General features: G+C 35.6%; 1 protein-coding gene across 1 annotated transcript in view; it reads left to right on the forward strand.

Moving 5' to 3' along the window:
- BBS9 (Bardet-Biedl syndrome 9) overlaps positions 1 to 14,525 on the forward strand; it is a 273,671-nt gene that overhangs the window by 27,149 nt on the left and 231,997 nt on the right. Inside the window, exons 8-10 of the mRNA XM_042888262.1 lie at positions 3,245 to 3,329; positions 4,810 to 4,993; positions 5,846 to 5,975. Of these exons, the coding sequence (XP_042744196.1) occupies positions 3,245 to 3,329; positions 4,810 to 4,993; positions 5,846 to 5,975 (399 nt within the window). The remainder of the gene's footprint in view (positions 1 to 3,244; positions 3,330 to 4,809; positions 4,994 to 5,845; positions 5,976 to 14,525) is intronic.

Raw genomic sequence — 14,525 nt, forward strand, 5'->3', positions numbered from 1 at the left:
AAATACTTCAAGTAAATGTCGGAATTACAGATGAGGGCTAAATGCTCAGCAGGGAATGCTTTCAGAGTTCCTTAAAGGAAGTGTGATGAGAGGAGGCCCATCTGAAGTACATGTTCACAGACACAGCCTAGGCAACAAAGAGAAGGAGCTAGAAGTCATGTACAGATGCAGAGCTATGATGTTACTGCATTTAGAGTAGTGCCTGCTTTGCCTCATCTTTTCTCCATTAAAGCTGATAAGGTCTGCTCTTAGGCCTTCTGAATTTTTATGTCTAACAATAAATGCGGGGTGGTGAGTGGTGGTGGAGAATTAGCAACTACAAGATGGATGAAAATGTGACAGAACTGTCAGACTTCCAAAGTAGCCGTCGATTCAGACTAACAGCCTTAGATGAATGATGTTCCTCAGGAGACGATACTGGAGCCAATATTTCTTTAACACCCTCATCAAAGACCTGAAATATAAGAATAAATGTCCTGAAATGCAAGGATAATGCCAAACTGCAAAAAGAGATTTAAAAAAAAAGAAAGAAAAAGAAAATAGAGGGTTAGGGCAGAAGCTATATTGCTTGTCTCATTCTGAACTAAATCTGGTAAGCTGTTTACTATCAACTCCACTACTGTTAGTAAATATTTAAATGTATCTTGAAAGACAGATTGGTTCTACATATTTTAAGACCGCAAACAAATGACACTGTGAAATTTAGGAGCTTGCAGATAATGTTCCTTCTGTACAGATATTGTAGCCTGGTTATTTTGATTAACAATACTAATCAGTTATTACTATTTATTGTCTTCCTACCACCAGCATTTTCACATGAATACAGCGCACATTTCTGTACTATGAAGACGCATTTTCTCTATGTAGCTTTTGAAGAATATTTTTTTATGTTAAAATAAGACACTAGCTGCCTTCTTGATCATAACTGAAAATAACAGTTCTGCCTTTTCAGAAAATGCGTCCATATTATGGCAAATGGTGTCTCATTCTTTACTCATGAAGGTAATAAATGGACGATGCTTTGTTCTTAAAATTATTTGTAGCCTCACTAAGTATTGAAGCACTGTTATGTTGCTTGAACACACAAGAAATTAGGATCCCACATTGAATCCTGGGATATAGCATTTGTGCAAGTCTCCCTGTGGACTTTGTGGCACTGTTCACCACCTTCTGAAGCTTTCAGTTCAAGTAGTTTTGAGTCTATCTCATTGTTGACTTATGTAGCTTGTACATCAATTTATATATGAAGTTATTTTAGAGTACGGCATCAAAAGTGCAACTGCAACTTTGTTTTTTAGACTTCTGTAACCTTCTGAGTCTCTGGTAAATATTTTGAGTTTGCTTTACTTCTGGGAATGTCTTCTACTGCTAATTCTGATAACTATTCTCTGCAGTTAAGCAGTAGAGAACTGGGAAGCACTCAAAACAGTGAACTACATAGGAAGCACTGAAAACACTGGTTGTTGCCTTCCTAAAATGTCTTTCAACATCTCTTCCCTCAGTGTTACAACAGATTGCGTTACTTGATCTCTGCTTCTTTTTCTGTGAAGCTGCATTAATTTCACCTTCACAGGCGTTTTTTTTGCTTTCTGGTTTTAGGTACACTAAAACACTTCACTGAGCAACAGATGCTACTAAAAATTTCAGAGTGGAACAAAAACGTTACTATGCATCCACCTTAGGTACCTCTGTGAAATAATGTTGAAACGAATACAGGAAGAAAATTCTTTATTTTGTGAAATAGTTTGAATGCAGTTGTCATAAATCTTTTTCCTGAGCTTAAGTTATTTTGCTTCCAGTAGTGGGAGAGGCCAAGTGTAATGCCCAATCTTTGTTACCCATCATGGCCATTTTCTTTCTTTCTCTTTTTATTTTCACACTGACTGCAATTATCATTATTCATAGGCTGCACTGGGACTTGTATTGACTACAACAAAATGTAGAGCACTTAAGGAACCATTCTAGTATTTTGTGTAGAAGGGAATTATTTGTGAAGTTTAACTTCCTGGAAATATATGGAAACATTGTATTTTTAAATTTCATTTTCTACCTGAAATGGTGTTTTTCTGACTTTATCAGAAGGGCTCTTGCTCATGGTATGAAAGGGTAAAGGTGTGCTGAAATAAGTATATAAAAATGCAAATGCCACTTCTTAATTACTATTTACAAATTACATCTTAAGAATCTAATCCAGGAAATGTTAATCTAACGTGATACTTATTGTCATGTATTATTCTACTTTATCACCTGAATTTCTCAAGCCATACCGCCTTTGATTTATTCTGCTAAAACTTAACAAGACATTTTTGTAGATATTGCACAAACACATTACAGACATTCTGTTAACAATTTGGGAGAGGGTAGATGGACTGCAAATAAAGGTACTTTTCAAATATGATGGAGAGGGCTCTGCAACCGTACCAGTCAGCTCTCTTCAGAACCCTGGGATGCGAGTTGTCCCGCCATTTGTACACATCCAGCTTCGTGAGGTGGTCCCACATTTGTTCTTCTCAAACAGTAAAGGGCATTTTGCTTTCCCAGCCCCTCTTAGAGATTCAGGAATGTGATTTTCATGGGTTTGAGAAGCCTGGCTGTCAGTGAAGGCTGAAACAAAGAACTCATTGAGTACTTCAGCCTTCTCCACGTCTGTCAATTTTCCCTTCCCATTTATCAGAAGCGGTGTACTCTCTTTGGCCTGTCTCTTCTGACCAATGTTCAATCTGTAGAGTCCCTTGTTATTTTTCACGTCTCTCATCAAGTCCAGTTCTAACTGTGCCTTGGCTTTCCTGATCCCATCTCTGTGTGTCCGGACAGTGTTTCTGAATACAGTAGTTTATTATAAAATTTATTGGGAGAATTTAAAACATTTTTTTAATTGCTATTTTAACTTCACAAATTGAAAAGATGCTGATTTCTTGCATCTGTCTCTTTTGCAAGGTATTTCCATCCTTTAGTATAGTTAGCTGTTGAATTACATTAACATCAGAGAAAACCTGAGTAGAACCCTTCTTCTAAATTCTGCCTTACGCATAGTTTTTATTCTACAACAGTGTTTATTCTAACATCTTTGCTGATTATGGCTGTGCTGCGGTAGGCTTTCTGACAATGTTTTTTAGGTTCTGCTTTTGCTATGTATACTCAAAATACGAATAATTGTATTTTATTTTTACTTAATGTAAAGATTTTAACTACAGAGACATTGTATTTTGTTGTATTACTTTTTTTTTTGAACTTCCTATAATAGATACCAAGTGCTGGCATTTGCAACAGACGCTGATGGAAGACAAGAAACAGTACAACAGAAACTTAGTTCTGGAAAGAAACTTGTGGTAAATGCTGTTTATTTTACATAACCTATATGGTGGCTGGTATGCATTCAAAAAAGACCAGTGCTAAGTAATGAATGGAAACATTATCTGGTGATGAAGAATCCTATCCAGTTGCTTTTAAAAGGCAGCAGAAAGTCTCCTGTACGTTTCTATTAGGATTTTGTTGAGCCCTCGTTGTTTCATGTTGGGCCTTAATACTTACTGCTGTTCTCAGAAAAACAATAACAACAGAAAAAGCACTAAAACTGTATACTGTAATACTATTTCTCAGAGCAGTCTTTGCCTTTCTAGCGCAGAATCTGATCTGTGGTACTTCTAGACTGTATTTCTGCCTGTACTTGGAGAGTCCTTTGTACTTTAATAGAAAACTCAGCACTGAAAAATATGTTTCCATAAATAGTCAGTATCCTGGTCTCTTTTTTCCAAAACCTGTTAAGTCAGTGATCTTCAGGAGAGCCTTGTGGCTAATAAACTGTTTAATAATCGACCTCCTGTTGCTGAGAGGAATAGAATTTGAGGCTCTGCTCCTTTTTAGAACTGCTTGTCCACTCACTATACTACGCAAAATGCTGATTTAGCTTATTTCAGGTATGACAACAAAATATAGGGAGAATTTTTTCCTTACATTGGGTAGTAGTAGAATGTTTTCGCGTTATTTAAGTCAACCAGAATCCTATACTTTGAATTGGGAGAAGGCATTATTTTTTAATAAGAAATTTAGAAGTTTCGTCAAACATACTGTAAATAAAATGATTTTTTAAATATGAATTGAGAAGCATACATTGAAGCAAAGGTAATATTTTCTTTCAAGGTGACACTTCCAGTTTTGTATATGAGGTATGCCATTATGTTTACTAACACATTCTGTTCTTAAGCAAAAAGATTGATGCTGTTAATTTAGGAAGTGGTGACATTTGAATGGCTTTTGATTTCAGAAATTCTGAATTTATTTAACAAGCATGGCAGTGTCAAAAGCAATTTTTGCACGTGCGTGTTAAAGTTTTTTCAAAGGAGCTGAAATAAACTAATGAAAGCTATTGATAAGCAGTAATATTGCTTAAACATGTACGGATGTAGGTAAGGAAGGATTTTGAAATAGTCCTTTATTATATCAGTGCATGAAGTTGGAAAAGTAAATATGTTTTCATCTGCAGAACCATTCTTCAGATTGAAGGGCGTACGTTATTGTGTGCAAGCATCTATGTGGGCTTAAATTTTGTCTGTGATTCCAATTATATATCAGTAGAATAGGTTCTCACTTTTTCTCCCCAACACTACCCTAAGGATGTGTACTGTGGCAGATTTAAATGATTTTATTACTCTGTTTTTGGAGAATTTTAGACCTTGATTTTTCTCTTTCACTTATGCTACTGGTACCTTTATAGCTGGATTAATTCTGAGCTTTCTCTGTGTATTTTTGAGTTTTTCTTAAATTTGCAGTTGTCAGCTGATCTCGAGTGTGTACTTCCTTCTTTTAAAGGTGGATTGGGTTCTCAACATTGGAGAACAAGCACTGGATATATGCATTGTCTCCTTTAATCAGGCAGTTTCTTCTGTTTTTGTACTTGGTGAGAGAAACCTCTTCTGCCTGAAGGATAATGGACAAATTCGCTTCATGAAAAAGCTTGATTACAGTCCAAGTTGCTTCATTCCTTATTGTTCAGGTTTGTAAAATTCAACTTGAAACTTTTAGGTTTGTTACTTCCGTAGCCTCCTCTTTTTTTTTTTATACCACTGATGGTATATTCTTTTAAATATGCTATTGATTATAGAAAAGCTACACAATAATAGCTGCATTCTTCTTAGATTTATTTTCCAATATTGTTAATCTGAAATACCATGACTTTTGGAATCTAAATTGCTTATTTTCTCATCATCAAATATGATGTGTTTTTAGTGTTTCAGTAAATTTGCCCAGGCTACCAAATCACCAAATGTGGAACAATGACAGATTAGTGTTGGAAAACCTTCTGTTATTCAATGAAAGCTTTTCAGACGTTAATATAGAGTAGGTTAACATGTTCTTAAGACTTGTAAGTTTTGTAGAAGATCTAAATTGCTTCTTGATTGCTTTCTGATTTCTGTTATAAATGAAACATTTAAGTGTATGAATCTTTAATCAGTATTCACAGTTAAGTGAATTAGCGAAGAATGTAATTAACTGATACTATTGTGTGTTTGTCATACCTATCCTGGCATGCCAGCGTGATAATTATGAGTCTTTATTATTCATATCTTAGGTTATAAAACACATCTGGCTAGAACCTTGAAAAGTTTTGGCATGTGTGTTGTATGATTGGAATAGATATTTGTAATTAATTACATACACCCTTGGTTATTGTCAATGTAACTTTCATAATTTTTAACGCTTTAAAATTCTACAAATGGATTTAAAACAAGTGATGTCTTAAAAGGAAATAAACGAATAAATAGTTTGGTAGTATGTAACTCCAAAAAGAAAGTAATGGCTTATGATAATAGCTTTCATTTTTAAATTGTTTTTATATTTCTAACAGTGAAAGAAGGAACAATAAACACTCTAGTCGGAAACCATAGTAAAATGCTGTATGTTTATCAAGATATTACACTGAAATGGGCCACTCAGCTTCCCCATGTTCCTGTATCAGTAAAAGTAGCCAATTTACAGTAAGTTACTTATTGAATTACTTTTCCAGATTCATTTTCAGTAGTGAAATTTGCCTGTAGATCTTAATAGGTGATTCTGAGGTACGTAACAAAGAAGGCAACTTCTAAAATGAAAATTCAAAATGTTTGTTGTGTGAAATATTAATTTTGTAGTGGACCTACTAGAATTTCTGTACTGTGCTTCAGACTTTGATTTTCATGAGTAAAAGTGGAAATTGATCTCTCATACTTCTAATGAAGTAGTTTCTTCTTTGAAAGAATGAAAAATTAAGCTTTGCTATCTGGTAAGATCCTCCCTGAGACAGAATAATAAGGATGCTCACTGAAAATCTGTTCTTCATTAAACATTTAAGATCATATGAATTCCAGACATGGTTTGTTGGAACAGATTGTTCAATTCCAACGTTAAACTATGGAAATTGGTTTAAGAAGCTGGTTAAAATGCTCAGAATTGTACTGCAATGAACCAAAATTTTTTGTGAAATGTGCTTACGATGGACAGGACAGGGGCAAACCTGTCAGATGCAGGAAGAAATACTGAGAAATGATGACAGTGCTTATTACTTGTGCCAACTTTGTCACTGAAATTAAGAAGCAAACTACAGAAAAGTTCTGCCAGTGCTTTTATGATCCAGCTTATGCCTACATGGTGGTGAATGTACCAAAGCCACGGATGGTACTGGCTTCCTATTGTTTGTGATGATCAGGAAATGCCGTGTCCTTTTGGGGTACATTTCTTCTGATGTCAAGCTTATGGCTGTCATGACAACATACTTTGGGTTGTTGAATACTTACTTGATTACTAGTTTTCTGTTTTATCACAAAGTCTCATAATAAATGAGAGTGTAATATCTGTCCTATATAGGGTAGAAAATTGTGAGGGATGTTTGTGTTTTTGACTTGGTGCTAAAAGTTATTAAATTATTTTTAAATAATTTATGATTTAAAATTTTAATTTTTTTGAAGACTCCCTGAAGAGATCTTTGCTGGTTTTCATCCAACAGGTCTTAAATTAAGACTAACAAATCGCATCTGTGATGTAATCAGTATAAAACAAAAAAAAATTTGCAGGGTGTTACAGTATAGCTTTTGTAGTTTGGAAGAAATAGTGTCAGCAGAAAAAATGGAGAAAGACATTGCACTTCAACAGCACATTGTACTATCCCTGCTATATAGAATTATTTACATATTATTCAAATACTTGTGGAGGTCCCTTCCAACCCCTACGACTTCTGACTAAGAAGTTTTAGGGACGTGGTTTAGTGGGCATAGTGAGGATGGGTAGATGGTTAGACTAGCTTATTTCAGTGGTCTCTTCCATGCCTAATGATTCTATGATTGTGTAATTCTAAGTTCATGCAGATTCCACTTGTTCTGCTTAATATTTAACACTCAGTAGTTTGGTCTTGTTGAGAATTCTGAGAGCCTGCTATTTTATCCTAGATTATTTTATTAGTTACAGGCCCAGAATTTCCATACACCTATTTATTATTGTTGTTGTTGTTGTTGTTGTTGTTGTGGAGGGTATAGACCGCAGCCTAGTCATACAACTCTCTTTTTATGCAGATTCTGATAAATGAAGGATTGTGTATCTGTCTGTAGACCCCATGGGCTGTATGGCAGAAGTACAGGGCATATGAGTTTCAATGCTATGCTTACAGCTTTCTGTTTGAACATACGCACTTGCTTGAACTATGAACTGTGCTTGTATTTCATACTCATATTTAAGCTAAAGATAAGCTAAACAGCAAGAGAACTGCCGTAAAACTTACAGAGATAATAATTTGGTTTAAACAAAGGTTATGCTTAAAAAAAAAAAAGGCAATATTAAAGAGCACTCTCATTTTATGTCAGTCAGTACAGTAATTTTCCAATACTTACTCCACTCAAGAGAGGCTGCAGTCTCAGCTGGAGCCTCTGGGCACTACTGTAGCATAAATGATATTAAGTCTCTTAATAACCATAGAGTTGTTAATCCTACACTGCTGAGAGATGGAAGCGCCTTTAAAATGACCTTTGTAAATGAATTATTTTCACATTCTTTCTGCTTTTATTGCAATACTTGCTAAGTAAATGGAGCATTCTGAAAGCAGTTGTCTTTACAGATCATGCATGTTCATCTGCTTACTGTGTGTGGCTCTGGCTTGTTGGATAAGGAAAGCAGTATTAGAAGATATTTTATGTAAATTCCCTTGGGGCAAGGTTAGTGTGATTGCTTCTGTAGTGGCAGCCATGTGCTTTATTCTGTAATCTTGATAGTTTGCCTCTAAGACCAGCCCTTCACATATTTTAGAGTATTCCAAGTGAGCAAGTTTGGTTTTATTGTGTACCCCTCCTTATTTTTCTTTTTCCTGTTACAGTAATGCAAAGTGCAGTATTTCCTTATTGCAGTAGCAGTATGTAAATAATGGTAATAACAGACTACAGCCTTTGGGATTAAATTCCAGGGCAAACTGCTTTATTTCTACCTTTCTGCTTTCAGAAGCATCCAGGGAAAAAGTGGAATCGAAGTGATTACTAATAACATTTTTGCTGAGGTGTGTGTGTACTCTAAAGATGATGTATTTTTGAAGCTGTTGAACTAGGCATTCTTCTATTGTAAAAACCTGAGTGTTATCTGCTGAAGAATTGAAGATGGAGACTTCCTGGAATAACTCTTAATCAGAATGGAACAACAGGCAAAAAAGTGAGGTTTTATCTTGCTCTAGGTTGTACCTGAAGATCTCTATAGATATGGTCACTCAAGTGGAATTTTGTCAGATGACTTTTTTTTTTTTTTTTTTTTAAGTTGGGGGAATCCTGCATGCTTAACACTGCCTGGATTGCTTCAGTTGTAACCACTCACACTGAAAATTTGGATTAATTTATACTGCCTAGGGCTTTGTCTCAGTGCGAATTCGTCTTCCCACTGGTAAGCCTGCTTGGAAGGTTTCATGCACCCTGTGTTTTTCTTGAAGCTATGGCTATTTAAAAGTATTCTCAGTGAGGCTGAAACTCTTTGGAAAAATGGTCTGGCTGTCCTGCCTGTGTTAATTTACAAGTGACAAATAAAGGAAACCCCCCAAAACAATGCAAGACACAAAACAAAAGCAAGCAAACCACACTCTTCTGGAGGGTTTGAAGAGAAACTGTCCATATGCTACAGTTAAACAAGGAAATCGTGTGAATTGCAAGAATTTCCATTCCACTCTCATTTTCAGTGTTGAAATAGTAACTGTGAGTGCCAGCATTTGCTTGGTATCCACTGTGGTTGCACAAATATCTCCTTTGCAGTGACTTCAACTCATATTCCCTTTCTTTTATGCTTTCATTTCCCTTTCTTTGTTTCACGGGAGCTGCCTGTTTTCCAAGACCTTCGATGCACCTGAAGATCTCTCTTGCTGAAGAAATTTCATTAGCAATCTCTCTCTGTTTTTAGATTTGATTTAGTCACTTTTTGGTGCTTCCTAAGCCAAATCACATTTCCCTCTCCCACTCTCCCTTACTTCAGGTAGTTATTTGGGGGGCAGGTCTACAGGAATGTGCTTCTGACAAAGCTGTTTAAAGTTCCTGTCAGCTCAGATGCCTCATATGAAGGTCATTTTCTTGCTTCTATCAGGGAGTAGAGCCTTGTAAAGTCAAGTGTCTTAATCCTACGTGTACCAGAAAGGTGGGTCATGTTATTTCAGATGATTCAGACAAACTTTTTGAGGAAGTAGAAGAAAGTAACTTTTTAAGGGCTTATTAGAGGTCGTATTTGTTCTTCTGTGCCTGAATTATCCTGCCTCCGTATGCTTGACCATAAAAGGTCCTTGGAGTGGATTAAAATGCTTAGACCATCCACTTTTCTATTTATTTGACACTAATTCACTTGGCAGAGCTGATCCTAAGAGTACCATGTTTTAATGGCGGATTGATTTTACTAAGCACTATGCTGACCTGGACGACCTGAAACTGGAACGTTGTGTTAAGGTGCGTTCAGTCTGAAGCAAAATAGTTGCTAGCCTCGGGGATGTTTCCATCACAAATGTCTGAATTGCCACTGTGGGTTCAGTTAAAACCACGTAGATAGAGCATTATAGCTTGGATATGATCTGGGGAAAGGGATTTCTGTTTTGATCACTTCCAAGTTAGAAATCTGTTTTTGCAGTAGGAAAGCACGAGGACTCCAAATATGGGGCTTTGTTTTTTGTTTCTGATTTTTTATTTTTTTTTCTGCTGGCTAGTCTTGGCTTTGATTGTATTATTCATCCTTCACATTTAATCTGGTGAGCCTGTGAATGCTGAAATGTGGCCCAATTTTTTTTCTTTTAAATTGAAATAGACTTAGTGAAACGTATGTATATTCATATTTTTCTTTTTTCTTTTCTTTTTTCCCAAGAAAGCATTGCTTGTTGCTCCTATTTTACGTTTTCTGTGCTATCCATCCAGAAACGAAGCCTAGTAGTAGCTTTAAGAGGGGGGGGAAAAAGAGTTGGTTTGATGTGGAATTTATTTACAGACGTCCAGTTTTAGCAGAAAACCAGCCATCTCTCAGGGTTTAGGAAATGTATTTCAGGAAAGGTCACGTTTTCCCTCTCTAATCTATTTGGACTCTCCTCTAGGCACCAGTTTATCAGTGAAATTTGTAATTAAATGAGGGATAATTTTACCTTCAGATTCATTAGAATTTGATTAGAAATGCCCCAAGGAAAAGACGTTAGCCTCGCCTTTCCTGCTTGTCTGTAGGTTATTGAATGATTTGCATATATGATGCCTCTTGTTGTTAGGAGCTTAATTTAATCTGGAGATTATATAATGGGAATGAACTTTATCTTTGGTGAGCCTTTATACGTACTGTGTCTGTGAGCAAAAAGATTACATTTCATGGAAGAAAGATTGTTGTAGGAAATAACCCACAAAATGGTATGTGTGCCTTGCAAAATATTCCTTTTATTATGAGGGGTTGACAGGTATGGACAAGTTGGTGAAAGTTACTGCAGTACTTGCTTTTACTTTCATTTATTTGATAGATACGTATCATTTTACGTGGTTATGGAACAGTTTTGTGAAGAGGAAATAAGAAGTGTATAAAGCAGTCTGGAAAAGCATTGTTTAGTTCTGTATTTCCTTTTTAGTCCAGAAATAATTTAGCATCTTTGAAGAATAAGAATCCCTGAGCTTCTTAAAAATATTACATTTGCAGAAACCAACTTTTTAAGCTAGGGTTAAGCTTGTAAACATACTTTCAAGATTTGACGTGGGGGGGAAAAATTCCTAAATTAAAGCAAAAGTAACTGTTGAAAAGCCAGGAAGTAAAAATAGACTTCACATGTTCAGGAGGCAAGCAGGGTTTCTTAGTAAGCTTTATCCACACTTTAACTCATTATAAATTTCAATTCTACTCGTGTTTATACTCAGGAGTGACCCTGTAAAATATGAGAGGTTTCTGTGTTTTCACCACTATTTCTGTATTGCTCATTCTGCAGTCAAAAATTCTCTGCTAAGTGCTAGCACTGTAACTGACTGTGGCATTTGAAATTTACTTAAGTCTTGTTTTTTTTTTAAATTGCTATTATTTTTTAATGTGTGATCACTGCAGGCTTGACTACATACCTGTTAGGCTTGATCTCGTAACAGTATTGTGAATGACCAGCCCACTAAAACTGTATCACTTAGTTATGTACTTGTCAGCTAGCTGCTTCTTGGTGTTTTTGTTTTGACTTATACTGTAACATTTTTTTTTTTTAATTGTGGTTTCTACTCAATTAGAGACTTCATTGAAGTAATAAATTTAAGGTTGCGTTGCACAGGCTTGGATGCAGGAAATACTGCAGCTGAATACTGAATCACCTCAAAGCTGTTGACTGAAGATACTGTAGTAGTCTTGGTCTGTTACTATTTGAGAAAAAATAAAGAAATTCAGTATATGTAAATTTTCTAATGTTGTTCTGTTAGAAGTCCTTCTCGCTGCCCTTGTGCCTCTTAGGTGATCCTTACAAGACTGTAGGAAATATTGACTGTTTCTATGTCTTTAGCCTCTCATGTATTAATTTTGAGGAAGACACAGTGATTTACACAAAAAAATGTTTCCACCAATGCTTGTAGAAACAATAATTAAAAAGAAGAGTCAAAGAGACTGTTTGACTGATGTAGACGATGAGAATAGTTTTTGGGGTGTGTTCTTGCTTGTTTCAATTTTTGTTTTGTTCTTTATGGTGCTGACAGTGGTTACTACACTTCTGTGTCTCTTGAAAAATTCCTATTTGTTACAGTTACGTAAATGCACTACAAGGGAATATTTTACAATGTTTTTGAAATATTTTGAAATTTAAAATCTAATTTTGGAGATAGTAACTTCAAGTTTACTGAAACAGTCTTGTTATGGGTGAAGTCATAAATTTACTCCTAGTTGCCTCCTTCGTTTGAACTGTCGATGTCATTTCTCCTGGATTTGACCATTTTAGGATCTTATGAATAGCAAATGAGCGTCTGCAAAAATTTTTATGATGCTGGAACCCTGGATTCAAAACAATGTTCGAGGAAAGATGTAGTGATTTTTGTGGTTTTTACTGTGTATTCCACTACTTTATTCCTGTCCAGTCTTTGCCTTTAGTCTGCAGCTTAATGGGAGGCTAGTACTGCTCTGATGGTGAGGAGTGATGACTCTGATGGCCAGCAGGTACTGTCCCTACACTACTTCTAGACTTTATGCCAAGTGATAAGTGCTTCTGGGCTCCAGAGCGTATTACAGGCACTTAGAGGTTTGTGTTTTGAAAGGGGGCATTAAGCTGAAGAATACGCTTACTGCATTTAAAAACCCCAAATGCAGACATTTAAGAACTTTACAGCTATTTCATGTATCCATGAAGAAAGTCACTTTTTTTTTTTGCCCTCTAGAAAAGAGCTTTATCTAATAGTCCTCTTGGATTTTCTAGTTTATTAGTATTTCGTAATATTAGAATGACTAATAGGAAATACATAGTTTGCATGCTTGTTTGTCTAATGACTTACAAAGTCATGGTTCTCTGGAGACTGTTGCTCACTGGTTTTCACAGAACCAAGACTTCTCTTCCATGTATGAGTAATAACTTCAGCTTGACATGGTTAATGTGCATCTAACTTCATGGCACTTTGAAGAAGTGTCGGATAAACTTTCTGATCCAACAACCTATCTCTGTAAAGAAGAGTGCTTGAACCTAGTGCTTCAGTTCTTCATTGTTTTTGTTGACTTCCCAGATTTGAAATCACATGTAGCCCAACAGGTTCATCAGTTTAATTAAAGACATAAATCCAAGGATGGGAATTCAGAATCCTGGTATATAACCATTGCTTGAAAATGGGCTTATTTCTGTGATGTTTTGGCTTACAGCATTTTTTTTTTTAAAGAAAATTTAAATCTGCAGGCAATCTCCAAGGGAGTGTCTGTCAGTCTGGTTGAAATATGAGCTTGGAACTAAAACTTATTCTCTGTCACAGAATCATAGTACATTGGATGGTTAGGCGAATGAATGCACTTGATGAACCTGCACTTTCCAAACAGTGGAAAGGCAAAAGAAACTGGTTTTAACTGGAAAAAATACGAAGAAATACTATATTTGACTAAAGAATATGAGATGCAAAAAGGCTATCTTCTATAGGGAAATAGTGGGTGGAGTCCAAGTAAAACCCTCTCACTGAATTTTTTTTAGCTATCCAGATGCTAGAAAATACTTTGTTCTTCACTCCAGCCCATCTGTTATTCCTTATTATAACTCACATCACCGCAGCTACCACAACTGTTAAAGAATCACCATATAAAAATGGCAGAACTTGCATATAAAAACAGCAAAACTTAGCACTTATTACATGGTTTTATGGAAGGAAAACTGCAGGAATCAAACTTTATAGTTTGTTGAAAGATTTTTCCTTTTTCTGTGTAGTAGTACTGTAATAGAAGCAATGCCAGTTATGACGCACAGTATGAACTGTTTGGTTATATGGGCATATATATATATAAAAATTTTTATTTGAGTGTTCTGTAAGAATAAGTTGCTTGATCTGAGAAGTTAAATGCAGAAACTTCTACAATCTTACTTAAACATAATTGCATTTTAAGGATATGTTTTTAGGAAAAAGGAAAATGATTGCATCTGGTTTTCATCGCTGAATTTCCACTGCCATTGTCGAGAGATAGCTGTACAAAATATTGCAGTTTTTAAAGGTCTTTCTAAGAGAAAATTTTAATGTGCCTAGTTTATGCAACCACAAAATGTGGATGTGACTGCTTTTCCTGTACCTTAGCAGGATTCTGATCCTGCAAAAACCATAGCTGTGCTGTGTACCATGTCCAGAATATACTCTGATTCATGACTGAGATTTTCTAGCAAGTTAAATTTCCAAGTAGTATACACTGTATGATATTAAACACGTGCCCACGTTGCCAATTCTCCTAATTTTGTTGCATGTCACTTACTTGCTTTTTCAAAAAGCCTAGTTTTTATGGCCGTGTGGTTTTGTAAGGGTTTTGGCTTTCTTTAGAATAACAGGTAAAATATTCCTACCTTCATAGTTCTAGAAAAAGCATTAAAAGTGGAAACTCTAACTATTCAA

Source organism: Lagopus leucura, unplaced genomic scaffold (assembly GCF_019238085.1).
Source record: "Lagopus leucura isolate 7727_CA_CO unplaced genomic scaffold, USGS_WTPT01 Super-Scaffold_100157, whole genome shotgun sequence".
Taxonomy (NCBI): domain Eukaryota; kingdom Metazoa; phylum Chordata; class Aves; order Galliformes; family Phasianidae; genus Lagopus; species Lagopus leucura.